We start from the raw sequence: 26,505 nt of genomic DNA, 5'->3' as shown, positions 1-26,505 counted from the left end.
TCCTCCAAACCTGACTCCGCTTCTTGAGTATGTCCCTTATGTATGCGAGGAGTTGAAATCTGCAGTCTGCTGGGCTGGGCTGCAAAAGTGCACGTGGTTCCCTTTGTGCCACTGGCACAGCTTGGGTGGGGATGTAGATTGAGTAGGGCGGGTTCTCAGAGAATCACCAGGGCGGAGCAAGGGGCAATGGCGTTTCCTAGACTCCTTGCCTCTCTGCGACTCCGCGTCTCGCGTCCCCGAGAGCTGGTGAGCAGCTCCGCGAGACAGCCACTCTCGCTCTCCAGCCCGTTGCAAGGCCGTCCTGCCTCTCCCCGCAGGGGTCTGGGACCTCAGGATCCTGCCCCAAACAAGCTCAGTGGATTCAAGAGTCTGCATCCCCTTCCGATTGAAAAAAACCGCGCATCCAGTTGCAGCCCGCCTGGTGCGAGACTCCGCATCTCTGTTCTTGGCAAATCACCAGGGCGGGGCCAAGGGCAATGGTGTCTCCGCGACTCCTCGCCTCTCCGAGACTCCACGTCCCCACGTCTCTGAGCGCCAGTGGGCAGCTCCGCGAGCAAGTCACCCTCACTCTTCGACCCGTTGCATGGCCATCCCACCTCTGAGGGGTCTGGGACCTCAGAATCCCGCCCCAAACAAGCTCAGTGGACTGGAGAGTCTGCAGCCTCTTCCGATTGAAAAAAACTGCACATCCAGTTGCTGCCTGCCTGACGCACGACTCTGTACCTCCGTTCTTGGAGCCTCTGCACAACCTACTCAGTCTCAATGCTCTTCTTTCTTTCCTTCCAGTTGTAGAGCTTCCACTGGGCCAGCTTTCCCATGGTTCTGAATGGTAGCTGTTTGTCTTATAGTTGGTAGTCTCGATGTTGTTGTGGGAGGCAGCACACACAGGTCTGTACCTTACGCCGCCATCTTGGTTCTCCCAATGAGATTGTCTTTATCGAGCCCAAGACCTGACTTATGGCAGGTGCTCAGGAGTGTGGGCCCCTGGCCTGAAAGGGGAGTGGACACCTCTTTTCAGGGATGGGGAAACTGAGTCCAGGAAAAAGTAGAGATTTTCACCAGTCCCACAGCGACTTTACAGATCTCAGCTGCTACCTGGCTTGTGGGGGCTTCCTCTCTGCTCACTTTGTGTGGCCCCTGGTGTCAGGAGCCTTCAGCTCTGCACAGCCAGTGGCTCTGAGGCTTTCCTTTCCTTTCCCTTGAATTTCCTTCACATCGAGAACTTTCAGAGCCCAGGGGAGGAAACCACAAAGATGTTCACATTACTGTAACGGAGAAGTAATGAATCACTGGCAGTTTTAAGACAAAAACACATTGTCTACATATTTCAGGTGGATTAATAAAATGCTTCCAGTTTGCAGTTGCAAACTGCAACTCTCACTGCTCTCACTTTATTGCCCAGCCTCTGCCTTTGTCAGGGAGTGTCTCATCCTCTGTGACGCAGTCATCGTACCATCGTAGGGTCACAGAGAGAGGCAGAGGCTGGAGTGGCAGGCTTGCTCTGTCCTTGGAAGGGCCACCCTTCTGGCTCTGGGAACATGGGCCTCGCTCTGGGGGTGAATGTGGCCCCAGACCTCCCATAGTCCGGCGTGGAGTGCAAGGTTAACTTTTGCTTTATGATCAGAAAATGAAAAATTCAGCCTCTGCTGGTTATTTGGTCTTGCCAGTGTCCAATGTTGGCTACAGCTGTGCTCTTTCCAGGAACACCTTCCTTTTTTCTCTCTTTCTCTTCCATGTCTCACCCTTCACAGCTTGCCTCCTCCAGGAAGCCTGCTGTAATTGACCAGCACTCACCTCTGACTCTCTCAACTCATGGAGCCTACACAGGCCCAACCACAGGATCTGAAATCTACAGTCTCATATTACCACCTGTACAGACCCCATTGGTGCCTTGTCCACATCACCTCAGCCCTCCTCATTCCTGTGAATGCCACTGGCTTCTACTGCAGAAACTGGTGACTCTTCCCTGAGGGTGGCTCCCACTGAAGGAGGGTGGCTCGTGCTCAGCTGGGCACAGGGCAGGCTGGTAATGCCCAGGAGTCAAGACAAGCACTTAGGGCATCACTCAACCAACAGTGCAGGGAAAGGCAAATTAAACTGCAACGAGATACCACTTTGTATACTAGGGTGGCTGCAATAAAAAGACCGACAACATCGAGTGTTGACAAATATGTGGAGCAACTGGAACTCTCAGGCTTCTGGGGGAAGTATAAGATGGTGGAAGACTGCCAAGTTCTTGTAAGGTTCAACATATACCTACCCCATCACCCAGCAATTTTACTCCTAAGTAATTAAACAAGAGAAATAAAACATATGCCCACAAAAAGAGTTGTACATGAGCTTCAGGGCAGCTTTATTCATCATCACCAAATTCAGAAATGACTCCCATGTCCATTATGTAAATGGATAAACAAAGTGGTATATTCATTTAATGGAATACCATTCACCAATAAAAAGGAATGAAGGGCCCTGATTCATGCTACAACATAGATGAGCCTTGAAAACATGAAGCTCAGCAAAAGAGCCACACACAAAAGGTCACTTATTGTAGGACTCCATTTATATGAAGTTCTCGAACAGACAAAACTAAGGCCTGATAATAGAACTGAGAACGGTGGTTGCCTCTGGTGGAGGTTACAGTGGGGTATGCATTTGTCAAAACTTACTGAACATTTTATTTTTAAAAATCTTTTTAAAAAACTGTGTTTTTATTGATTTTAGAGCAAGAGGGAGAGGGAGAGAGAAAGAAAAACAAACATTGACGTGAGAGAGAAATGTGGATTGGCTGCCGCACTGGATGATGCTCCAACCAACTGAGCCACACCAGCCAGGACTGAACTGTACGTTTTATTGAATATAAATTGTACCTCAGTAATAATGTTTATACTTAATTACTCCAAAAGTTACATAGATGAGTGAAAATGTGGAATGCACAGAAAAGCACAAAATCAAAACAAAACAAATCACTTGCAATTATCTCCCCCCCCCCCCCCCCCCCCCCCCCCGCAATCATCATTGTGAACAGTTCCCTTTCCACAGTCACATGCTCACATACTTGGGATCCTACTACCCACACTGCTTTGTAGCTGGCTCACAATGCCTGTCATGAGATGTGCCTGCTCTGTCTCTCTCCAGTTGCTCCACACCCCCTCCCACCCTCTCCACCTCCCCCTGCACTGTAGGGCCTACAGCAATGGGCTCGGCCAACCGGAGGCAAAATCAGATCAGAGGGCGAGAGGTCAGGTATTTATTCTTCGAGCTTCTCCTGCTGGCCACTTTGTGCTGGCAATGAGGAGGCAGCGGTCCTACAGACCCTCCTTCCAGGGTGGGGAACCTCTACTCCCCCTTTCCTGGGAGCCACTGACGTCACCGGCCAGGCTTCCTGCACGATTCCTGTAGTTCCCTAAATCCATCCACACCGCTCTAATTAGTCCCTTTATAAATAAACCGCCTCAGATCACCCTAATTTGAGCAGGCCAACAGTTTCTCGCTCAGAGCCTGATCGCGCGTGAACGCATTTCCGTGTCCGCGTTACGGAGGCAGGCGGTCCCCAAGCCCCGGCGGATCCGCAGGACCTTCCTTTCCGACACAGGCCGCTGGCCCCGCCCCGCCCCGCCTGGCGCAGCGGCGTCCGGGGTCTACAGGGCGCGGCGGAGCGGCGCGGAGAGGACCGGGAGTACGGTCCCCGAGCCGTCCGCGCGGGTCTCCAGCTCCCTTGCACGACGCGTCCCCAAGGCGACAGTGGCTGGGCGGTGCTTCCGGCCCGGCGGGCAGAAGCGGAAGTCCCGCCCCTGCCAGCAGCCCCCGGTTTCCCGTGACACCATGCGAGGAGCAACGTAGCCGGAAGCTGGTGGCGGCGGGGTCGGAGACCGGCGAGAGTCCTCCGTGCTGCTCGCGGCCCGACCCGGCCCGGACCCCGCCGACCCCGCCTGATCCCCGTGCGCAGATCGAGCCCGCCTGGTAAGCGCGCGGCCCGAGCCCCCGGCGCCCGCCCGCCCGCCCGGCTCCATGACGCCCCCGGCCCGCCATCCTCTCCTCTGCAGCTGCCCCCAGGCCCCTACCCCTGCGGCCATGGGCCCTGCCCTTCACCCCCGCCCTGAGCCCTGTCGGCCCGGCCCCTGCTCCCTCCCTCGGACCCAGGACCTGGCTTGAACACCTCGTCCAGTCCTGCGGAGCCCCCAGGGGGTGTCGGGGGCCTGGCTAGTCTGAGCGGCGGCCTGAGCGCTTTCGTTCCCTTCTCTTGCCCTTTGCGGTGGGTGATCGCCTGGGGGAGGGGACCAGGAGAGGACTGTCATTTTCCCCGGTTCACGTAGCTTTACGGAGACTTGTGCTCCTTGTCTGTCTGGCCTGGTAGCCTCTTTGTAAACCACCAATTGAGAAATAACTGTGTTCGTTTACTGCAGCTCTGCTATTTCTGCCTGCCGCTTGTGATGGCGCGAGTGGGCTCGAGGACCGGCTCCTGGGTTGGTTTTGGCGCCTCTTTCCGAGCAATAGCCCCCTGGGATGAGAGGGCTGTTCTCGGAGGGAGCCGCTGTGGGTGCCTCTGCCTGCCGCCTGTGCAGCGGTGGCCTTGAGTCATCCCTGGTGATCTCAGCTGGTGAGAAAGTCCGAACATAAGGCCAGACGTTCTGCAGTCCGACAAATGGCTTCATGAACTGGGAAAACGGTCCTCACTGTGTTCAGCTTACACTCAGTTGCAGAAAGCGTTCCATTGGACCATCCTGGTTTCAAGGGTTAAAATAGGAGTTCTTGGGTCATCTTTCAAGATAAATAACAGTTAAGGTGTTTTTTAAAAGATGTTTTTATTGATTTCAGAGGGAGGAAGGAGAGGGAGAGAGAAACATCAGTGATGAGAATCATCTAACAGTTGTCTCCTGCACACCCTCCACTGGGGATTGAGCCTGCAGCCCAGACATGTGCCCTGGCCAGAATCTAACTGAGACCCCCTGGTTAATAGGAAGATGCTCAACCACTGAGCCACACCAGCCAGGCCATAGTTAAGGTTTTAAAAGCGAGGAGGTGTTTATGCTAAATAGCATTTCAGGTTGGCCCGTGTGATTGAGTGGTTAGAGCGTTGGTTTGCACATCCAAGGGTCGTGGGTTTGATTACTGGTCAAGGGCATGTACCTGGGTTGCAGGTTCAGTCCTCAGCCCTAGTCTGGGTGGATGTCGGAGGCAACCAATCAATTTGCCTCTCACATCGATGTTTCTCTCTCTCTCCCTTCCACTGCCTCTAAAAATCAATGGGGAAAATCTCCAGTGAGAATTAACAAAAAAACAACACTACCTTAGCATTTCAGAGAAATCGGGATTCTCACATCCCAAACCAGTTGCCAATGGGAGGTTCCTTTTAAATTGAAGCTAAGTAATTTACTTTTCACGTATTTTCCCTTTAGTGGTTGTGCAAATGTTCACTCCACTTTATTTGACACAGTGAGAATTCAGAGCAGGCTCCCCCCAGTTCTGACTTCTGTTGCCCATGTTCTGTTGACCAGACGTGAGGGCAGGCACAGTTGTGTGGGGACCTGTGTTGTCAGGTGTGCGGGTCAGCCCTGCACACCACCCCACACAGGGCTCTCCTGTGGCTGCCATGAGACCAGAGTCTGCAGAGGGCTTTGTAAATTCAAACCCACCAGCACATCTCTCCAAGAGTGTCTTAGCCCGTTTCTGCCTTTCCCACTGTGGTGACAACATTCTACCGGAGGCATTCAGTCTGGGGGCCGGTCCTGGGCAGGACTGTGCTTTGGTGTGTTTGCCCTCAAGATCTGCTCATTTCTGGGGAAAATCACACGCAGCACAGAGAACTCTAGGGCAGAAAGGAGTATTGGGTGAATTCTGGTTTGTTTCCATCAATTACAGAAAACAGATCTCTATTTCTTAACGGATCTGGCCTGGAGTGGACTCTGAGGAACATCAGAGTCAGGGACTTCCAGGCTTAGGTTTGGTTGTGTGAGACTCAGGGTTCCCCTCACTGAGTAATTTAAGATTAAAGATGGAATTTGGACGGAGATTCTTCTGGTCTTGTTTTTACCTGCACCTCAACATGAAGCTCCATAACACTGTTAACGGAGAGCTGGTCTGAGCAGTCAGTCACGTGCCTGCAGCAGTGAGGGGCAGAGAGGTGGAGGTGTGAAGCGTCCAGCAGCAGAGCGGGTGTGCGGCACTGCTAGTCACACTGCTCACACTGACAGCCCTCAGGTGTTCTCCAAAGGCTGTGCGTTGCCATGTGAGTTAGAGGGGCAGCTCACAGGTTCCACTCACAGTCGAGAGAAGGCCACACACTTTCAGGTGGAGATGACCTGAAATCCAGGTCCAACCCGAGGTGGTGGACACAGAACCTGTGGGGATCACTAATGTCCAAAACTGTGCGTGGCCCCCACCTTATGCCTCCAGCTTGAATCTTTTTATCATTTTGATTTTCCTGGTCATGAAGTCAGTGGGCCACCAGTGGAGGTTGAACTTTGCCAAAGCTAGGAGGGCTACAAAGAAATAAATGGCTGGCCCTGGCCGGTGTAGCTCAGTTGGTTGAGCATCACCCTGTGCACCAGAAGGCAGCCTGCACAGTTCCCCGTCTAGGCACGTGCCTGGGTTGTAGGCTCGAGCCCCAGCAGGTGGTATGTGGGAAGCAGCCAATAGATGTATTGCTCACATAGATGTTTCTCCCTCTCCCTTCTTCTCTTTCTAAAAATTAATTTAAAAAAACGTAAAAAAAGAAAAAGGGTGGGTGAGATGGAGGGGGCCAATGGGATAGAGGGGACACCCGTAATACCTTTCAACAATAAAGATTAAAAAAATAAAGCAAAGAAATGCCTTTCTAGTCGAGGTATTGGACTGTTGTTCCCCAGCAGTGTCCTTGTGAGGTGTGGTGACCGGTCTGCCCTACTGTGGCCATGCTGTCACCTTGATCCCTCATCTCATGATGGCCCCGAAGAGAACCTACCTAGAGACCCTCTTGCGAACCAGCTTCTTCACATGTCAGGGCCACTGTTCTGCGGCCCCCACAGGCTGGGAACCTCCCTGCACCACGTGGGGCAGGTGGGGAGAGAACTCGGGTTCCCTGTCTCTGAAGGCTGTCAGCCCAAGTGTGGTATGTCGGTCTTTAGTGAGCAATTCAGGACTCCATATAAATTACCCAGTCGTGGTGGTACATGGTGGTTAAGCAAAGTGCAAGCCCATATTGCTTCTGATAATGCAGCGGTTCTCAACCTGTGGGTCGTGATCCCTTTGGGGGTCGAACGACCCTTTCACAGGGGTCGCCAAGACCATCCTGCATATCAGATATTTGCATTACGATTCATAACAGTAGCAACATTACAGTTATGAAGTAGCAACGAAAATAATTTTATGGTTGGGTCACAACATGAGGAACTGTATTTAAAGGGCCAGAAGGTGGAGAACCACTGTGATAATGGATTGCCTTGGCCAGGCCATCTAGCTGTTCTTGGTCTTTCTTAGAGTGGAGACAGCTCTGGAAGTGGCCCCTCTGCCTGCGGAGCAGGGGTCTCACCCGTAGCTCCTGAGAAGCTTGTGGAATTTCTCGGAAGTTCTGCTTTATAATGTTTTGCACTGACAGTGGATTTTTTGTGAAGTGACCTATTCGTAAGTTTTAAAAGTTTGTTTTTCTTCTTCGCAGCATCATGGCCAGCCCCAGGACCAGGAAGGTGCTCAAGGAAGTCAGGGTGCAGGAGGACAACAACGTGAGCCTGTGTTTCTGTGGTGCTGTGGTTCGGGCTCCTGGCTTCCCGGAAGTGGCTGCAGCCTTAGAGCTCGCCCTCCCTGTCTGTCGGCTTCCCAGTCAGCCTCTCCTCTGCTCCCTCTTGGGGCCACCCATTGGGTCTTTGGGGTCCCTGGGCTCTGGGGTCGCCCTGAGCCACCTGGGCGAGTCGCACCTGACCCTCTCCACAGGTGTGTTTTGAGTGTGGTGCGTTCAACCCTCAGTGGGTGAGTGTGACCTACGGAATCTGGATCTGCCTGGAGTGCTCGGGGAAGCACCGCGGGCTCGGAGTGCACCTCAGGTCAGTGCCTGCTCCCGCTGCAGCGCGGCTCCCAGAGGGCGCAGCACCTCTCAGGAGCTCCGCGTGCCCTCGGAGCCTGTGGCTGCGCTTCTATCACAGGAAGCACACGTGTCTAATCCACAGTTTGGGGGCTCTTCAATGCCAAGCACTTGATAACTAGTTCGATCCTCGGCCTGTAGCTTCGTGCGCTCTGTCACTATGGACAAGTGGAAGGACATTGAGCTTGAGAAGATGAAAGCTGGTGGGAATGCTAAGTTCAGACAGTTCCTGGCGTCTCAAGAGGACTATGACCCCTGCTGGTCCCTGCAGGACAAGTACAACAGCAAAGCGGCCGCCCTCTTCAGGGACAGGGTGAGGCCACAAGCGGGCCCAGGCTGCTCCCATTAGGACTTTAGTGACTCCAGTCCACATACAGAAGGGCATGTGGCCCTGTCTGGTCCACGCCCTTCCCTTCCCCCCTCTCTCCAGGGAGGCAGGTGGCCTGTGGTTAGTAGGGGTGAAGGATGAGCCTTCCTCGCCACCCCTGGGAAACTGGCATCCACACACCTCTGTCCATCTTGGTTAAGATACTCCTGAGGACAGTGGAGCCTGTGGGGGACAGAGAGGTGACCAAGAACTCACCCACACCATTGCAGAGGGAGACCTGGTCTCAGTGTTCACGTAAGGCAGAGACCCTTGCCCATGGCCACTGAGCCCGGGAGGGCTGCATGGGGGGCACAGTAGAGTCCACTGGAGCCAGCACCACCTAGGGTGGCCCTGACAGGCCTGTACTCTAACCCCCTGTTCCCTCGGCAGGTGGCAGCTCTGGCCGAAGGCAGAGAATGGTCTTTGGAGTCATCGCCTGCACAGAACTGGACCCCGCCGCAGTCCAAGACGCTGCCATCCACTGCCTACCGGTAGCCGCTCCCCTGGCCGCTGCTCTCGGCTGTCCCTGACCTTAGCTCGGGGTCCTTGTGCTGTCCTGGTAACAGCTACCGAGTGCACTCTTCCCAAAAGCAGTGGGGAAAACAACCTTTTAGATTGTAAAACAATATAAGCTTTTTTTGTCAACCAGGGAAGATGTGTCTGGAAGAAAACCTGCCCTCTACACTGCTCAGGCACCAGCCCAGTGCAGATCCTTCTAGAATGTGCCCATGACATGCATGCAGTTCTGTAGGACATGTGTCTCCTGTCCTTTGTGAGGGTCACCCACCCCCCCAGACTGCAGGCACACTGTGGGTGAGCTGGCCTCATGGTGCTCATCTTGCATCTCAGACATCAGAGGCTGGTGTTCGGTGTGACTGGTCTCAGAAGGCTCCCCACTCACCCCAGGGGTGCCAGGGTCCTCCCTACCTGTTGCCCCTATTGTTAGGCCCTATCCATAAGGCTGCACCGTCTCCCCCGCTTCTTGTTGGCTTCATGAGCTACCTTCCGGATAGAGCTGGAGTCCAGCTCGGCCTCGTGCTGTTCTTAGAGGCGCCCAGCTGTGACCAGGTGGTCCTGACAGTACCTCCCAAAGGCCCCTGTGGTGGCCAGCAGGCATCTGCTGCCCTCTGGTGGCCGCACCAACCGTCAGCTCCATTTCAGGGCCTCTGGCCAGCCGCAGAGCTCGACTGCCTCCTCGGACAAGGCCTTTGAAGACTGGCTGAACGAAGACCTCAGCTCCTACCAAGGGTGAGGCCCAGGGCGCTGGGAGCTGGAGGTCTGGTCACTCAGGCGAGGACTGCCAGCCCCGCTCGGAATGGGGTCTGGAGCGGGTGGAGTCTAATACTTAGGGGAAGAACACGCTTCTGTCCCGGGCCCTGCCTGGCCTGTTGCGGGTTGTCCTGGAGCCATCAACTTGCAGTGTTGGCTTGGCCTTGCCATGTGGGCTCCTCAGCCGGACGCAGCAGGAAGGGCTTCAGTGGGCAGTGCGGTGGCTGCTGTGTTTCCCTGTCAGGGCCCCGGAGAGTCGCTACGTGGGGTTTGGAAACACGGTGCCGCCTCCGAAGAAGGAGGATGACTTCCTCAACAGCGCCATGTCGTCCCTGTACTCGGTGAGTGCGCCCAGCAGGGGGCGCCGGCCCAGGCAGCCTGCGCGGCCCTCCTTCACCATGCCTCGTGTGTCGTTCAGATCCAGAAGTTTTCACTCATTTACTTACTTTGGCAACAAGCATACATTTCAAGTTAGCAAGGAGCATTTCCTCCAAAGAATGAACATTCTGTGTGGATCTGGCACCGCCCGGCCCGGCCCATGTTGGTCCTCATGCTGCTCTGCTGGCCAGTCTGGGGGAGATGAGGTTTGGTGGCAGAGTCTCTAAGCTGCCCGGCTCTAGCACCCTCTGGGGATGGCACCTTCAGCCATGCATGGCCCCTACCTGCTGAGGCTGCTTCCGGTTGAACCAGTGTATTCCAAGGAAGTAGCCACTGTTTTTTTAAAAAATGGGTGTTGCTCCATCAAAGCATTGATGTGTTAGGAACACTTGCAGACACCTGAGGGCCATGCTGGGAGGAGAGGGCTCCTCTGCTGGTGGGACAGGCTCTGAAAAGGGCCAAGCGAAGGACGCACAGGCGGACATGGGACCACAAGGCCACCGGGGCCGTGTGTGCTCAGAGCTGGAGGAAGCTCTCGGAAGCTGCCCCTTCCCGGCCGTTTCTGTAGGATCCTGTCTCAGGCGTGGCAGGAGGCTCACTCTGCCACTTCACACCCCCTTGCCCCGTGCACTTACTCCAGAGAGGAATGAGCTGCTCAGTAAGTTATTTAAAACCACCTGTCGCCAGTCTCAGCTGGGTCTCGGGGCAGGAGGCAGGTCTGTAGTGACACCTACTGGGCAGGAATTTCTTTGGAGAAAGGTGCCCGCCCTCAGAATGTCCTGTTTCGTGTCTTCGTTGTCCCGGCACCCGCAGGGGTTTGTCTCCTTATCTGATGAGTACGTCTCCTGCGCACAAGCCCTCTGCGTTGCTTCGGGAACGAAAGGCTGTGGCGGATTTAAGTCAGATATTTCTGTTCCTAAATAGTTTCAGTTGGTTTTGGAGGCTTAGGTGGAAACTTGAACTCAGTCAAAAGAGAAGAGGTTGTAGCGCCCCACCCGCCCCAGGACTGGTCTGTCTGCAGTGGCACCAGGCTCTCCCCTCAGGGCAGGTGGGGGCATCGAGAGCTGTAGGAGGAGCTAAGGCAGGGGCTTGGGCGGGGCCCATGGTGCCACCCTGTGGTCCAGGCCTGGCTCTTCGGTCATTAACATCACCCTGACGGGGCCCCAAAGTGACCAGAGATGGTCAGGCCTCCTCTGGAGGTGGATGGTGCGGTGCGACCTGGGCAGCCGCGTGTGGCCTTGACGTGGCCTCTGCTTCCTTCCAGGGCTGGAGCAGCCTCACCACCGGAGCCAGCAGGTTTGCCTCAGCAGCTAAAGAGGGTGTAAGTGCCATCCCAGCGTCCCCGGGCCCGACCCGCACAGTCTGGCCGGCCTGCAGGGGAGGGAGGAGTCGTGAATGGGAGGGGGGAGGCCCTGAGAGGAGCCCGGCGTTGAGGGGCTCCAGCCCCTTCCAGCCCCCGTGGCACGATGCCCTCCCCACCCCCACTGGCACCACCACTTTGTCGTGTGGTCCAGCTGGCTCTCAGGAGGGCTGTGCCTGGGAGGTCCGAGCACCTTTCAGCAGAATGTGTGGCCAGGCTTTCCTTCCTTTCCTGTTATAATAGTGACTGGGGACTGGGCATCCAGAGGGGATGGCACCAGCTGGGTTGTGGAAAAGCACATAAAGGTGGGGTTGGGGTGGCACCAGTGGGGGCCCGGTGTCCCGGAGAGCAAGTAGGACAGTTGGCCCAGTGACTGCATGGGTGCCCCTGCCCCCCGCCAGCCTCCCTCCAGTGGGGGCTGGTGTGCTGGGCAGCCTGGCTGGGCCCTTGGAGCCACTGCAGGGGAGCACTGGTGCCTAGTGGCATCGGCAGGCCTGGGACAGCGCCTGTGAGCCCAGCAGAAATGCGGCGGCATCATTCAGGACAGTGTCAGCCTTCTGTTTCCTTTCCAGGCTACAAGGTTTGGATCCCAGGCAACTCAGAAGGTAACAGGAAGGCTGCGCCCTGTGTTCTGTTACACTCCTCGTCTGTCGGGGTCTGGCACGCCCGGGGGTGCCCTCGGGCCCGTGCTCCAGGCAGGGGCAGTGCTGTGTGCAGCCTGGCCTGTGTGTGGGTGTCTCCCAAGTTCACGTCCGCCGTGCTCCTTCAGGTGCCCGCGGGTTTGGCAGGCAGGGTAAGAGGCTGCACCTGCGTAGGCCTGTGGGGCTGGAAAGTCACCCTGTCCATCGCAGCCTGGGTGCTGGGCAGCCACGCGGCCACCGGCAGAGCCCCCGCATCAAGAAGGAGCAGGCGGCAGGCGGCTCCACTGGGTGGAGGAGGCTCAGCGTCACTGAGGCGAGGCTGTGTCTGCGAGCCAGCCTCCGTGGGCCCCTGGGGCTGGTGTCTGTCCTGTGTCCCTGGTCAGTGCCTTCTTTTCCTGTAGGCAGGGGTCTCGGCTGCAGCCTTCTCTTTTTTCAAATCCTGGTTAGTGGTCCCTGCAGTCCCCCGGAGGTGCCAGGGCTCTGGGCTGGCCTGTCCTCCCAGGGCTTGGGGTTAGGACTCATGAGGCAGCGGCCATGGGGCTGTCCCAGGCCCCAAGTGAGGGAGGGGTGACTTCTCCCCCGCTGCTGGGGGCCCCTGCTCTGCTTCTCTGAGCCCCTACTCTTTCAGCCCCTGAACCCCTCGCTCACATGGTTCTGGATGGTGGTTAGTGGGAGTGGAAAGCAGGGTTCAGCGACAGTGAAGGGGGTTCCAAAGTCACTCTGGGGCCCCGTCAGGGTGATATAGTGATGCGACTCGAGGTGCTTTTGGGGGTGCCCATGCTGCTCTACTGCCTTGCTCTCTCCTCTTTCCCCACTCGATCCCTGTGCCGCTGGGTAAAGTTCTGGGGTTCCAGGCAGCAGCCGGAGCTGGTAAGGCGCCGCGTCCGCGTGTCACCCTCAGCACGCCCTCATCTTCGGGGCCTGTGCTGGGTTCCGCTGTCGCCTGCTGTGGCCTGTCCTGTGTCTGTGCTTACGTGTGCTCACGCTCAGAACTTCTCACTGGCCTGATTGGCTCCTGTTTGGCCCATGCAAGCTGCTTGGGGACCCGCACTTCCTTTGTGACCCAGAATGCAATGGGCACTGATGGCCTGGGATCCACGGGAGCTACTTGGCAAGACTTGCATGGAGTAATTTTCTTGAACCAAACACTCCAAAGGTGTCTTATCCCAGGAGTGAGGTCCTGGCACCCATCCTGAGGCCTTGCTCACAGTCCCTGTCATCCCACTCCTGCCCCCACCTCATCATCTCCCAGCTCTGTCCCCTCCCCTCAGCCAGCTCCTGATGCTCGCTCTCCGTGGCTGCGGGGGCTCACGCTGGGCTGCTGAGGTTGCGCCCCTACACCCTGGGGAGCATGTGAGGTGACCTGCTACTGGCCGGGCTGTCTTCACCAGGCAGGATCCACTGGGCCCTGAGGGGAGACCCTGGAGGCGAAGGCTGGGCAGGGCGGACCCCAGGGCTTGTGCTGTCCCCGGGCCCCTGCCCGTAAGACTGCGTAGCAGGGGCAGCGGGTCTGGCCTCTGTGTGGTCAGGGTGCTCGGGGCCACTTCTGCGCAGCTGCTGTGAGTCCCGTATGCCAGGGGACTGCTTGCTGTCTCTGCCCGAAAAACTGGCAGCCGCTGTGCTGACCCTCGTCCTGGGGTGAACATGGTGCCAGGAGCTCCCTGACTTCCCTCTCATGGCGTCTGTCCTTCATGCAGGCATCAGAGCTGGGCCACAGTCTGAACGAGAATGTCCTCAAACCTGCCCAGGAGAAGGTAACACCCACTCCGCATGCCATGCTCTTCTGTCTCCCATGGGCCTTGTCCCCAGGGCAGCTGGTGCAGTGGGCAGGCTGTGTGCCTTGTGTCCCCTGATGTGCTCCCCATGTGCTCCCCATGTCCCCATGCACTCCCTGTGTTTCCCTGTGTGCTCCCCATGCTCCTCCTCGTGTCCCCGCCCCAAGGGGCTGGTAGCACAAAGGAGGCCCAGACTGCGCAGGAGAAGATTTCGGTGGCTGGGGGTTTAGGGGCAGTGCCCCGTCCTCAGGAGGTGGTGGGAGATGCTGCAGTGTTAGCCTGGCGTGGGGTTGGGGTCAGCTGCTATGGGGGGGTGCTGTCCTTCGTTAGGAACGGTGCTGGGCTCTGTCTGTCCGCCCCTCCTCCCCCCCACCTCCTCGGTAACGACACTGCTGGTCCACGCAGGTGAAGGAGGGAAAGATTTTTGATGATGTGTCCAGTGGGGTGTCTCAGCTGGCGTCCAAGGTAGGGTGCCCGTCTACACGTGGGCACAGCTGGAGCCGGTCTCCACATTCTGGCGCTGGCACGGGTGCTTCTGCGCCACTTCTGCGGCCGGGGCCCTGGCCGCTGCTGCCTGTAAGCCGGCTCCGTGCCGGCGAGAGGAATGTGGAGACAGCTTCATGGGCGGCACAGGCGCTAACCTGTCGCTTCTCTTCCTTCTATCCTTTTGCTGCGCTGACCGTCCCCTGGTGAGTGTGGCCCCTCTGGGCATGCTGGGACGCCTGTCTCCACCTCCCCGAGGGGGTGGAGCGTGCGTGTGGGTGCGGCCCCATCTCCTGTGCCTGCAGCGAGTTTCCCTTGCTCCTGAGGGCCCAGCCCTCACTGTCCCCCAGCGGCCTGCCTGCCGGCAGACCCTGTTGGGGCGAACAGTAGTGACAGCAGGGATGGCTCTGTGGCTGCCTTTCGGAGCTTGGCCGGGTCGTTGGGCAGAAGGCCGTCGTGGGCTCCGTGTCTGAGCTGTGTCCCATCCCCTTCCAGGTCCAGGGAGTTGGCAGCAAGGGGTGGCGGGACGTCACCACCTTTTTTTCGGGGAGAGCAGAGGACCCCTCGGACAGGTATGCCAGGTCTCCTGTCCTGAGGTGGCCCCTTCCCTGGGCCTTTTCCTCCAGGGTCTCGGAGGCAGTCGGCACCCTCATGGGTCCAGGGCGCTGAGGGCACCAGTGCAGGAGGCCCAGAGGTGCAGCGGCTGGTTGGTGCCCCTCACCCCTCGCTCCGACGTTCTCCCCTCGACCCGGAGGAACTGCTGCTGCCCAGGGCTGGGGGGAGTCTCACCCCATCCCTGGGGGACGGGCCAAGGCGGGCCGGAGGCCTTCCTGCTTGAGCCCAGTGTGCCGCCCTTCTCTTTCTCTGGCCCTTGGGGGGATCCTGAGGATCTGGTGAAGAGATGGCCGTGCTGGGCCTGGTGGTCAATGCCAGTCCACCCCGATGGGATGCGTTTCCCAGGCCCCGGAGCAGGAAGCCACTGCTTTCTTGCCCAGGTGCTGTGGTGTTCCATTGGTGTGGCTGTGGGGGGTGGGGGGGCAGCCTTCGGCCTGAGCAGTCGTCTGGACAGTGGGGGTCTCCGCATTTTGGGTTTTCATTCCCGTTCCCTCAAGGCACCCTCTCGGCTCCAGCGGGAGGCCTGTCTGAGCCGCACTGAGCCCAGGCTTCCCTGGGGGTCCCCGTTCTCAGGGGAGGTGCCAAGGGAAGGCCAGGCGCTTGGGAAATTGTTGTTCAGAGCCCCCCTCTTTCCAAGGCCCCTGGAGGACCAGAGCTACCAGAACAGCGGAGGGGACAACTCCCAGAACAGCGCCATCGACCAGAGCTTCTGGGAGGCCTTCGGGAGCACTGACCCCGCCAAGGCCCACAGGTCCCCGAGCAGCGACAGCTGGACGTGCGCTGATGCCTCGGCCGAGAAGCGGAGCTCAGACAGCTGGGACGTCTGGGGCTCGGCCTCCACGTCCAACCATAAGAACAGTGACAACAGCGACGGCGGGGAGGCCTGGGGGGGCCGTGGGGAGGGCCGGCCCAAGGCCACCAGGAAGGCAGCCCCGAAGGCCGCTCAGGTGGACGAGGGCTGGGACAACCACAACTGGTAGGCGTGCTGTGCCCGGCCCCGACCGCCGGCAGCCACTGTGTCTGCACTTTGCCCTCTTCCAGCACCTTCCACTTGAGCAGAAACCCGGCCGCAGTGTGGAGACAGGGCCTTGGGCGGGACTCTGGGACTCCATGGCTGCAGGGGTTAGAGGCCGGCTGCTGTCCTGCTCTGACCTCCCCATCTCCCCCTCCTGCGTTCCGGGTGCCATGGCGGGCAGGAGCTGGCTGCTGTGGGAGCCGCCACACGCACTAATAAACCCTCCGGGGCTGCCTGGGGTCGTGAGTGCTGCTCTGGGTCTAACTTCCTGCCTGCGTTCGCTGCAGTTCTCTCTTTTCAGAGAAAATGCCCAAGGTTTTAGAGACAAATGCCAAAAGCAGCACCAGCGGTCCTGTTGCTGTCTGCCCCCAACACAAGGGCTCTGCCCAGCCCCAACCCGACCCCGAGCCCTGTCAGTGCTTGGACTTGGACTGGCCCTCTGAGCCAAGGTGGCCCCGCCCAGGACACCCTAGTGAGCTCGGGCACAGGCAGCGGTTCTCAACCTGTGGGTCGCGACCCCTTTGGCGGTCAAATGACCCTTTCACAGGGGTCGCCTAAGACCATCCTGCATATCAGATATTTACATTACAATTCATAACAGTAGCAACATTACAGTTATGAAGTAGCAACGAAAATAATTTTATGGTTGGGGGTCACCACAACATGAGGAACTGTATTAAAGGGTCGTGGCATTAGGAAGGTTGAGAACCACTGAATTAGAGTGTGCTCAGGGAGGAAGGCAGGCCTAATGCCCCAGCCCGGGCCCATCCCCGCAAGGCCAGGAGCAGAATGGGGCCTCGCCTGGGCAACCAGTAACCATTTTGCCTGATGGCCAGGCCTTCCTAGCAGCTGGGAGCCGGGGGGAGTGGGCGCATCTGGCCCATCCCCCCCACTGACCCTGTGGCATTTGGGGGCACTTGTCTCCTTGCACTGTTGACTGGGTCTCCCCCTCCACCTGGAACTCCTGTCTTTGAGCTGCTGCAGGCTGGTTTGTCCCCAAGGTTGGCACTAGAGCGGTGCCTGTGTGCTCCCCGTTTGCACCAACCTCGCCTGTGCTTGATTGAGGCTTCAGTGCTCTGGGACCATGGGCAAGGTAGGGGTCTGGGGAGGGCCAGCCCTGCCCATAGCCCACCGCCCCCCCCGCCCCATGTGCCCCAGCTTCCAGCGAATCTCACTTCCTCTAACCCGAGGACCTGTGCTTTCTGTGCCTGCTCCCCCCAAAATACCTCTGCCTGCAACAGCTGAGCCCAGAGAGGCCTGAGAGCACCCAGAGGTCAGGCCTGCCCATCTCAACTACCTGGGCTGGGGTGGGGATGAGGGCTGGGGTGGGCACCCCATCTAGGTGCTGATTCCTGGGATCAGGTCTGCCAGGCTGTGGGACCATCGGGGTTGGCTGGGAGGGCATGGCTGAGGCTGCAGACTGCGGAGGGTGCTAGAGAGGCGGCCTGTGCAGATGGGGCTCCCCAGGAGGGTGGGTGTAGGCCTGGGCACTGGGACCACAGCATAGACCCAGGGGCTTGAGGTCCTGACCTGGGAGTGATGCTGGAGGACTGGCGAGGGGGGTTGGCTGGCGTGCCTTTGGGGTCCACGCTGCCAGAGAAACCCAATGCCCATCCCCCCATCTTGCTGTCCAGGGCCATCTGTGGTGGCCTTTGTTCCTGAGCCCCTCTTTGGGGCAGACCCTGTGGAGTGAGGGATAAAGGTGTGGGGTCTCCGCCACACCATGAGATGGGGTCCTTTACCCTGGGATCTCTGCCCCACTTAGAGAAAGGTCCTGGGCAGCCGATGGGAAGGGTGGAGAGCCAGGGGCGGGAGGAGGCTGAGCGCTGGGCGGGGCAGTGACGTTGGAGGAAGGGCCTTCATAAGCCCTGGCCTCCCTGTGGCTGCAAAGGACCTGAGCAGACGGAGCAGGTTGGTGACTGGCCTGAGCCACTGGGCTGGGTGGATGAGCTTCGGTCTGAGGGTGACCTGGACTTTTCAGAGAAGCTGGAGGAGCTGAGCTCCAGAGGTGGGCGGAGGGCTCTGCCCCTGGAAGGGGTCCAGCTGAGTCAGGCCAGGTTTCTGGGGAGAGAAGGATCTGCCTCAGATTGCGGGTCAGGAGGGCCCAGGCACCCAGAGCAACCACATAGCCCCCGGTCCCTTCACAGCCTGAGGAGCCCAAGAGCTCAGCCACCCCTGCCCTGGGTGAGGCTGGGCGAGGGTGGCCAAGGGCCTGAGTGTCCTCTCTGCACTGTCAGCAGAGGCATCTTGGGAGGGAGGGGTACCCCCAGAGGGCTCCCCCATGACCCAACCCCACCTCCCCAGGCCTCCCCTCTCCACTGAGAGGCCTGCTCTCCCCAGAGGTTCTGCGCAAACTTGGGTCCTACCCCAGCCGCCTGTTCCTCCCTAGGCCCCTCGGCGCTGACAGCGCCATCCCAGTCTGGTCTAGCGATGAGTGAGTGAGTGCAGCCATGGGTCAGGGCTGAGCTGGCCAGCTGGCCGTGGGCGTCCTGAGGACGGGACGGGGGCCCAGCTGCGGCTGAACCAGCGTCGGGGGCAGGGTGGCTGGCAGAGGGGCAGCTGACCTCTCGCTCAGAAAGCTCTTGTGGGACCTGCAGACGGGGCCACAGTGGGTGGGGCGAGCGGCTGAGGGTGCAGCGTCCAGGGACGTCTGGAGGGGGCACAGTCCCCGCTGTGGATGGAGAAGCTCTGGCTTTGCCATCAGGAGGGGACAGATGGACAGAAGGCTGAGCGGCCTCTCCTTCCCCAGGCTGAGCACCATGGGTGCCCACGTGCACCCCCACTTAGGGGTCTGCCTCTGGCTGTGGCTGGGTGTCACCCTGGGACTTGGCCAGGAACAAGGTAAGGACAAGGGGTGGGGAATTTCTGGGGACTGAGCCCCCGCCTGCTCTGGCCCCCAGTGGTGGCTGTCCCAGTGGAATTGGTGCTTGACGGCCCAAGGGGTCATCTGTGCTCCTTTGCCAAGTCTAGGCTCCAGCTGGCTGCTTCACCTTTGGCCTTGTGACCTTTCACCTCGCCTTGGGGAGGCTTCTGTTTTCTGGTTAATTTTTTAAAAACAGGTATTAATACCCTGCAGTAATTCTCTCATATTAATGTTCTGTTATTAATTATTCCATGAACACCTTCTTACAAACAGTACAGACCTGCAGTAAGGTGAGCCCTCACAACACGGGCGTTGCTTCTAGACCCTCCCTGCTTGTCTAGGCGCGTGGGGTGTTACATTCACAGCAGCCTCTCCCTCAGCCCTTCACGTGGCCTGGCTCTGACCACATCTTATAGGGCATTTATTCCATTTCCCTTTAGGGGTAAACGTCCATTGCAGGGTTGTTTGTGATGCCCCAAAAGGGTCGCACCTTGACTGAGTTTGTCCCAGGAAAGCTGGGTGAGTGGGCTCTGGGATGGCCGCTGCATCCGGGGACTGAGGCTCTGGAGCCGGCTTGGCCCAGAGTGCAGCCCCTGGGGAGTGAGGGCAGGGCCGCCTCCCACTGTCCCAGCTCACCCCGTGGGTCACGGCTGGGACTGCTCTGCTCAGGGTGCGGCTCAGGCAGGCCAAGGGGAGCCGACCTGCTTATTTTTGTGGCAGGACTTCTGTTTGGTTTTGCACTAGGTTGGCGACTGCGCCTGGGGGGGCCCCTCAGTCCGGGGGCTCTGACAGGACCACACCAGGGTGGGGTCGGGTCACTAAGTGCCCCCAGGACAGTGAGTTCAGGACTCTGCTGGGCAGCCCCTCACCAGGTCCCTGCAGGATTCTGGCAGACGCTGGGGTGGCAGCCCTTCCCTGAGGATGGCCCTGTGGAGGGGGCGCTGTCTGCACAGCATCCTGTGTAGACCCCCACCATCGGGACCCGAGAGGCAGCATGGGGTGCCTCCCCAGCGTGTCAGAGGCACAGGGACACACAGAGGCTCTTCATGAGCCCGAGCTGGGCCCCTGCTCACAAGTGGCTTTTCAAAGCCCCAGACATTCCTGTCTTTCAGCCTGGAGTTGCAGGGAGCAGCGCCCCCACCCCACCCCTCCCACCGGAGGCAGGCTCAGCTGCTCCTGCTCTGAAGCGTCATTGTGTCTGCACGGGTGCCCCCAGCCCCTGCCCTCTTCCCCGAGCACCCGGCTCTCAGGGGGCGGCCAGAAGAAGCCCATCTCTGTCCCCATTTTCCAAAAATAGCTGCTCTCACAGTGGACCTCCCGGAAGCTTGCCTGGGAGGTCAGAATATGCCCGGGCTCAGGCCACCACTGCTCCCTGTCCTCCAAGCTGCACCCTCACGGCACCCTCACATTCCAGGGCACCCACCCCATGGGGCTGTGTGAACCTCACTGTAACCTCAGCAGCTGGGGGTCTGCAGTAGCCACACAGCTGCCTCTCCCACCGCCCACCCCCACCCATACTTGGCGGGGAATCCAGGGAGGTGTAGCTGCCTCGTTGGCTCAGTGCCTGCTGTAGCCTGCGGGGCAGTATGGCGTCTCCGGGATGCTAGCCCAGGCCTCGCTCAGCCTCAGCCCAGGCAGGGGGACACCCCTCAGAGAGCCAGTGGGGGTGGTCCTGGCACCTTGGACCCTTAGGAGGCCCCGGTCCCCCTCCAGCCCTGGGCTGGGCTTCATTTTCTCAAGGTCCCCGCAGTGAGGCCAAGGCCTCCTCACACCAGACAGGTCCCTTGGCCCCCCACAGCTGTTGGGGTGGCTCCTGGGGGTCAGTCCTGACCACCCTGTCCTGTCTCCCCAGCAAATGGCCGCCTGAAGCTAGCTGTGCTGCCCGAGGACCAGCTGCAGATCAAGTGGACGGAGTCGGAGGGGGGTGGCCTTGGCTACCTGGTGCAGGTGAAGCCCATGGCAGGTATGGCCCTGCACCTCCCCACCCGCTGTGAGGATGGAAGGCGGCTGTGCACGGCTGTCACTGTGCCGACTCTGCGTCTCAGCATCCACGTGGCTGTGTGATTCTGCCCTCCTTGCTGGGGCAGGGCGTGTAGTAGGAGAATCTTACGTTTCCCATGTGACCCCATGCCTGGCACATGCAGAAGGCGCCCAGCCACTGGCTTTTGAAGAAACAGTGGATCCCTGCTGAGCTAGAGCCCTTTCAGGATCCTGCATGTTAGTGGCTGGGAGGGCCTCCTGGAGCAAGAGGGAGGCCGAGGGGTCCTGGAGGCCGGCACAGGCTGGCCACAGAGTCCGCAGACATGGCCGACGGAGAGCCCATGGACAAGAGTGTCATCACAGGGACGGGCGGAAAGTGATGCGGGGCCTGAGCTCGCCCCTGGGGGGAAGGGGCCGTCCTGGGCCCACAGTCCCACCCCGTCCCACCTGCCCTCTGCTCCCAGGAATAACCCCTTGACTTGGGTGTAGTTTTCTAATATTTTCATGAAGCCAAATTCATCTTCCTCATTTTCCAAATCGTTTATACCTTTCCCAGTTTTAGTGAGAAGTAACTGACATACCTGAGCATATCAGCGCAGCTACAGGGGGGTTGGTTCACATGTGCTGTGAAAGGACTGCAGTAGCTGCCTCTCACAGTGATCCTTTCTCCAAGATACAGCAAAGTGATAGGATGAAAACAGGATTCACTCTCTGAACCTCCTCCCTGTGTATCCTAGACCAGCATCAGCCATAGTCAGTTTGGTACATTACAACCCTCGACTGACTTATACCTGGGAGTTTGTCCCCTCCCGAGCCCTCCACCTCTGGCAGCCACAGTCCCATCTCCTTCTCTATGAGCTTCTAGGTTCCGCGTATAAGTGAGATTGTACAATATTTGTCTTAGACCTATTTTTCTTAGCATAATGCTTCCATGGTCCATCCATGTTCTTAAAGTGGTAAGATTTCCTCATTTCTGTGATTGAGTAATATTCCATGTGTGTCCATCACAGTCCCATAGCCATTCGTCCATGGTGTGAACAGTGTGAATGACGTCAGCTGTGTGAGCAGCGCTCACTGGACATGGCGCTGTGCCCGCTGGAGACAGTGATCTAGTTTCCTTCGCATGGACACTCAGAAGTGGGATTGATGGGCCTAAAGGCAGTTCCATTTATTTTATTTTATCAATCAGCTTGTTCTGTAGATTCTGTTTATTTTTGCTAATCCCCACCTAAGGATATTTTTCCATTCATTTTTAGAGAGAGAGTAAGGGAGGAGGAGAGACAGAGGAGAGAGAGAAACATCAATATGAGAGAAATACATCGATTGGTTGCCTCCTGCACGCGCCCTGACCAGGCTTGGGGATCAAGCTTGCAACCGAGGTACATGCGTACATGCCCTTGCCCAGAATCAAACCCGGGACCCTCAGTCCACGGGCTGACACTTTATCCATGAGCCACACCGGCTTGGGGAAGACAGTTCCATTTTAAGTGTTGTTGTTTTTTTTTGTTTTTTTAAATAGGTTTTTATTGACTTTTGGAGAAGAAGGGAGAGGAAAAGAGAGATGGAAACATCGATGAGAAACATCATCCATCGGCTGCCTCCTGTCCCTACTGGGGATCGAGTCTGCAACCCGGGCATGTGCTCTGACCAATCAAACTGTGACCTCCTGTTCATTGGTTGATGCTCAACCACAGAGCCATACTGGCCGGGCCATTTTTAATTTTTTTATGAACCTCCATACTGTTTTCCACAGTCTGCATTCCCACCAGCAATGCACAAAGCTTCCCTTTTCTCCGCATTCTTGCCAGCACTTGTTTGTTGATTTGTTGATGGTAGCCATCCTGACAGGTGTGAGGTGATAGCTCATTGTCGTTTTAATTTGCATCTCTCTGATGATCAGTGACTTTGAGCATCTTTTCATGTACCTGTATGTACTCTTTGGAGAAATGTTTATTCAGGTTTTTGTCCATTTTTGAATTGGATGATTTGGGGTTTTTGCTATTGATTTGTACGAGTTCTTCATATATTTTGGACACTAGCCCCTTACCAGATATGATTTGCCAATATGTTTCCTGTTCAGTAGGGTGTCTTTACATCTGCTGATGATTCTTTTATATCCTCCCTGGTTTTTAGTCCACTCATCCATAAACCCCCTACTGTGGTCGTAGGTGCGTCTTTCTCTGTTGCCTCACCTTTGTTGCTTTGTATGTTGAGGCTGTTATAGGGGCACCATTTAAATCATGTCTTCCTGGCAGACGGCCCTAAACCACGGAGCTTCCTCCTGCTCGCTGGTGGTGTTCTCACTGAGGTTCTCCCTTCTGTGCCATCGTGTTGGTCCAGGGAGATCTCTTGTTCACTTATCTTAGGTGCATCTTCCAAGGAGCGCAGAGCTGGTGATGCTTTCACACAGTGAGACAGACGTGGCCTTTTCATTGAAACTTTTTTTCCAATTTCTATTCCATTGAATGACCCGCAGATTTGGGTTTAAATATTCATCTTCCTACTTTTGTTTTTGTTACACTCATTCCACCTTTGTCCTGTCCTTTCTTCCCACTCTTCACAGCCTTGTTGGGTTTCGTAACTCAGCAGCAGGGCGCCTGCTGAGCTGAGCCTGGCGCTGCCCAGCGTGCAGCCCGAGCTGGTGTGGAACTGCAGGCAAAGGCAGTGCTTGCTGAGCTGCTGTGTGAATGCTGCTCGCATGGGCTCTGTGCCATGCTCTCCCTGGGAAAGGCGCTCGGCTCCTGTAGGAGTGCGCGGGGAACAGGGAGCGGACTTTGTTCTCATGTCCAAGGTTCAGACTGCATGAAGTCTGCGTCTAGCACATAGCAGGTGGGGTGCAGCTGGGGGACGGGTCGGGTTGGAGGAAAGAATGACAGACCTCTGGGCCAGAGTGAGTGTGAGAACAGCTGGTACTAACACACCAGGACCCCAGAGTCCCCAAGGCCGGGTGTGGCGTGGGCGCCCGAGCAGGGCAGTGTGTGTGCGGAATGAGGAGGAGCCTGGACACACATGCACACACACATATACACACATGGGATACCCATGTGGGCACACACATAAACACGCACTTTGCTGGCCTCACCAGCTCTTTCCAACCCCATCCCAGGGGACGTGGAGCAGGAGGTGATGCTGACCACCAAGACCCCCAAGGCCACAGTGGGAGGCCTGAGCCCCTCCAAGAGGTACACCTTGCAGATCTTTGAGCTCACCGGCTCAGGGAACGTCCTGCTGGCTCAGAGGGAGTTTGTGAGTAAGTCCACTGTCCCAACACGGGTTCCTGTCTCTGGGGGTGAGTTTGTGGCAAGGAGGCTGCAGCTGAGCCCTGGCAATGCTTCTGGGCTGGCAGCCTAGGCCTGCGTTTGAGCTCCGCTCCTCATGAGGCCGCCAAGGAGCCTCAATTATAACTCCTGACCCCCCACCTGTCTCCTATGGGACCGGGGTCCCACGGAGCCCGGGATGTGCCCTTGCTGGGAGGGTTGTGTGGACAGGCCCACGGCCCCCCGAGGCCTCTGCTCCCTGGTAGGGTCCTGACAGCCACTTGCATCTCTGCAGTCGAGGATCTGAGCAGTCACTCTGCGAGCAGAAGCAGCCGGAGGCCCCTGGGGGCAGCTCTGGGGCCCACACCTTCCCACATGGGGAGCCCGGACCCTGACCCCCGAGTCATCTTGGCCCCAAGCCAAGACCCGCCCGCTCTGGGTGGGTCCAGGTGGGGTGAGGGTAAGTTTCTGGGAGGAGCGGAGTCCAGCGTCTCATGTTTTCTCTGCACGTGGCCAGAACTTTCTTCCTGATATTTGACCTCATGCTCTCTAGCCACTCTCTGAGGCTCACTCAAACCCACGGGGCAGGTCATTCCCTGGGGTGTTCCCAGGGCCCCAGTGCCTGGTCCCATCATCCCGACCCCCCAGGTATCCCCCAGGATGAGTGTTTTAGGTGAGAAGTGACAGCTGTGATCTCCCCCAGGATTTCCTGGCAAGGATCAACGCTCCCCCAGAGGCCCCGGGGGAAAGGCCCGTGCTCAGCTCAGCCCAGAAAGGCCCAGCCGCCCCAAGACGTCTGTGAGAAACAGAGAGACGCCAGGTAAGAAGGCCAGGGCACCAGCGTCCGTGGCTTGCAGGGGCAGGGGCGGTGTGACCTGGAGCAGGTGTGCCGTTTCCTGCACAAGGTCCTGAACGCAGGGCTGTGTCTCCCTCATCAGATGGTCTCACTGCACCTGCCTTCTCAGGAGCCTCCACATGGCTCTGACCCTGACTCTGGGCTCAGCCTGGAGGTGCTGTCTCTGTGCTAAACTCAGGGGGCCCCAAACCCAAGACAGGGGTGACAAGGCTTTGTCTCCAGAGCTCCTGGGTCCTCAGGACAAGCCCTCAGGCCAGAGGTGAGACCTCAGCCCAGAGCAGGTGGATGGAGCTGTCCGTGGTACTGACCACACCCACTCCAGTCGGTTGACCTGCCTTGGAGCCTCTGGGTGTCAGCCTCTGTATGTGTGCGCGAGTGTATGATTGTGCGTGCATGCGTGTGTGAGTGTGTGCGTGTGAGTGTGTGTGGTGTGTGTGCACGAATGTATGAGTGTGCGTGCGTGAGTGTGTGCGTGTGTGAGTGTGTGTGCGCGAGTGTATGAGTGTGTGTGTGTGAGTGTGAGTGTGTGTGCGTGTGTGTGTGCGTGTGGTGGGGGGCTGATCTCGAATAGTAGCCCTCACATAGACAAGCACACAGTGGCCAGCCCTGCCAAGGGTCCTGGAGGGCAGAGCTGCTGGGGCTCCATTAGCCTTCTTTGACGGGCTTGGAGGAGCTGGCCCCATGGCCCAAGGTCCACACAGGGTTTCCTGAGTCTGGTGAGATCAAAGCACCTCTGGAACCTGTCCCCCAAGACTCACCAAGGCTCAGCCGGAGGCCGAAGCCCTGTGGCCCCAGCCCCTCCACTAACCCAGAGAAGGAGATCCTGGTGGCTGGAGCCCAGCGCAGAGCAGCTTGGAGTCCTGCAGTGGCAGTGGGCTTCGCCCACACCTCTCCTTCCTTGCCCACCCAGCTGGCCTCCAGTTCCATTGCATGCCTCCCACACCCGCCGACATGATCTTCCTAGTGGACGGGTCTTGGAGTATTGGCCACAGTCACTTCCAGCAGGTCAAAGACTTCCTGGCCAGCATCATCGAGCCCTTTGAAATTGGGCCGGATAAAGTCCAAGTAGGTGGGTTCTGGCCCCATGCCCTGAGGCCCCACCCGGTGGTCCTTACAGTCTCTCCCTGGGTCCCATGCAGGCGTGAAGTGGGCCAGGGGCGGGAGGAGACCTTTTTGCTGACTTGTGTGGCCTGCAGCACCAGGCCAGGTGGGGTCCCCAGCTGTACTGATGGGACAACTGGCTCCTGGGGGACATTCTGGTAAATCCTGTGTGGAAAGCAAGGGCTTTGCAAGCATGTGCTCTCCCTAGTGACCCCGGGCGGCCAGGCTGTGTGCATCCTGCCTCCACCCAGCACTCCAGCAGCCATGCCCGCACCCGTCTTTTCAGGCCTGACTCAGTACAGTGGAGACCCCCAGACCGAGTGGGACCTGAACACCTTCAGCACCAAGGAGGAGGTGCTGGCAGCCGTGCACAGCCTCCACTACAGAGGGGGAAACACATTCACAGGTCTGCCCCTGCCGCCCTCCCCGCATGCTGCCCTGCGCGCAGCCTCCCTTTACATCCCTCCCAGACTTGCAGGTTTGTGCATAAAA

The 26,505-nt window shown here is 58.0% G+C and overlaps 2 protein-coding genes across 14 annotated transcripts in view; both read left to right on the top strand.

The window, feature by feature from the left end:
• The first annotated feature begins 3,819 nt into the window (after positions 1-3,819).
• ARFGAP1 (ARF GTPase activating protein 1) lies at positions 3,820-16,207 on the top strand. Of its 6 annotated transcripts, XM_070419616.1 has the most exons (14): positions 3,820-3,960; positions 7,634-7,697; positions 7,906-8,015; positions 8,195-8,366; positions 8,811-8,911; positions 9,582-9,668; positions 9,934-10,030; positions 11,332-11,388; positions 12,000-12,032; positions 12,909-12,938; positions 13,766-13,822; positions 14,249-14,308; positions 14,822-14,898; positions 15,579-16,207. In XM_070419616.1, exons 2-14 carry the CDS (start codon positions 7,638-7,640, stop codon positions 15,919-15,921), a joined length of 1,284 nt encoding a protein of 427 aa, XP_070275717.1. In that variant the 5' UTR covers positions 3,820-3,960; positions 7,634-7,637; the 3' UTR covers positions 15,922-16,207. The 6 variants fall into 6 exon arrangements, with proteins under 6 accessions (XP_070275717.1, XP_070275719.1, XP_070275721.1 ...); XM_070419618.1 differs by lacking the exon at positions 12,909-12,938; XM_070419620.1 differs by lacking the exon at positions 14,249-14,308 and having other exon boundaries at positions 14,828-14,898.
• Positions 16,208-17,830: 1,623 nt separating this feature from the next.
• Positions 17,831-26,505, top strand: part of COL20A1 (collagen type XX alpha 1 chain) — a 29,497-nt gene continuing 20,822 nt past the window's right edge. For 7 of the 8 annotated variants that reach the window (XM_070419603.1, XM_070419601.1, XM_070419606.1 and 4 more), the window contains exons 1-4: positions 24,384-24,516; positions 24,760-24,876; positions 25,823-25,981; positions 26,300-26,419. In XM_070419603.1, coding sequence (XP_070275704.1) covers positions 24,432-24,516; positions 24,760-24,876; positions 25,823-25,981; positions 26,300-26,419 — 481 coding nt within the window. In that variant the 5' untranslated portion in view covers positions 24,384-24,431. Of the gene's footprint in view, positions 17,868-18,705; positions 18,798-20,671; positions 20,783-23,905; positions 24,050-24,351; positions 24,517-24,759; positions 24,877-25,822; positions 25,982-26,299; positions 26,420-26,505 lie in introns of those variants that run through there. The other variant, XM_070419608.1, reaches the window with a different exon arrangement.

The sequence above is a fragment of the Myotis yumanensis genome, unplaced genomic scaffold, assembly GCF_028538775.1.
Source record: "Myotis yumanensis isolate MYYU_CA2020_CCGP unplaced genomic scaffold, mMyoYum1.0.hap1 SCAF_7, whole genome shotgun sequence".
Taxonomy (NCBI): domain Eukaryota; kingdom Metazoa; phylum Chordata; class Mammalia; order Chiroptera; family Vespertilionidae; genus Myotis; species Myotis yumanensis.
The sequence above is the reverse complement of the archived record's forward strand: the minus strand, read 5'-3'. Positions and strand labels throughout refer to the sequence as shown.

Excerpts from the sequence above, each read along its gene's own strand:
- ARFGAP1 (XM_070419616.1), top strand. The coding sequence starts at position 7,638 with ATGGCCAGCCCCAGGACCAGGAAGGTGCTCAAGGAAGTCAGGGTGCAG. Across the intron at positions 9,669-9,933 it reads GACCTCAGCTCCTACCAAGG|GGCCCCGGAGAGTCGCTACG; the intron begins GTGAGGCCCAGG and ends TTTCCCTGTCAG. Across the intron at positions 13,823-14,248 it reads TCAAACCTGCCCAGGAGAAG|GTGAAGGAGGGAAAGATTTT; the intron begins GTAACACCCACT and ends TGGTCCACGCAG.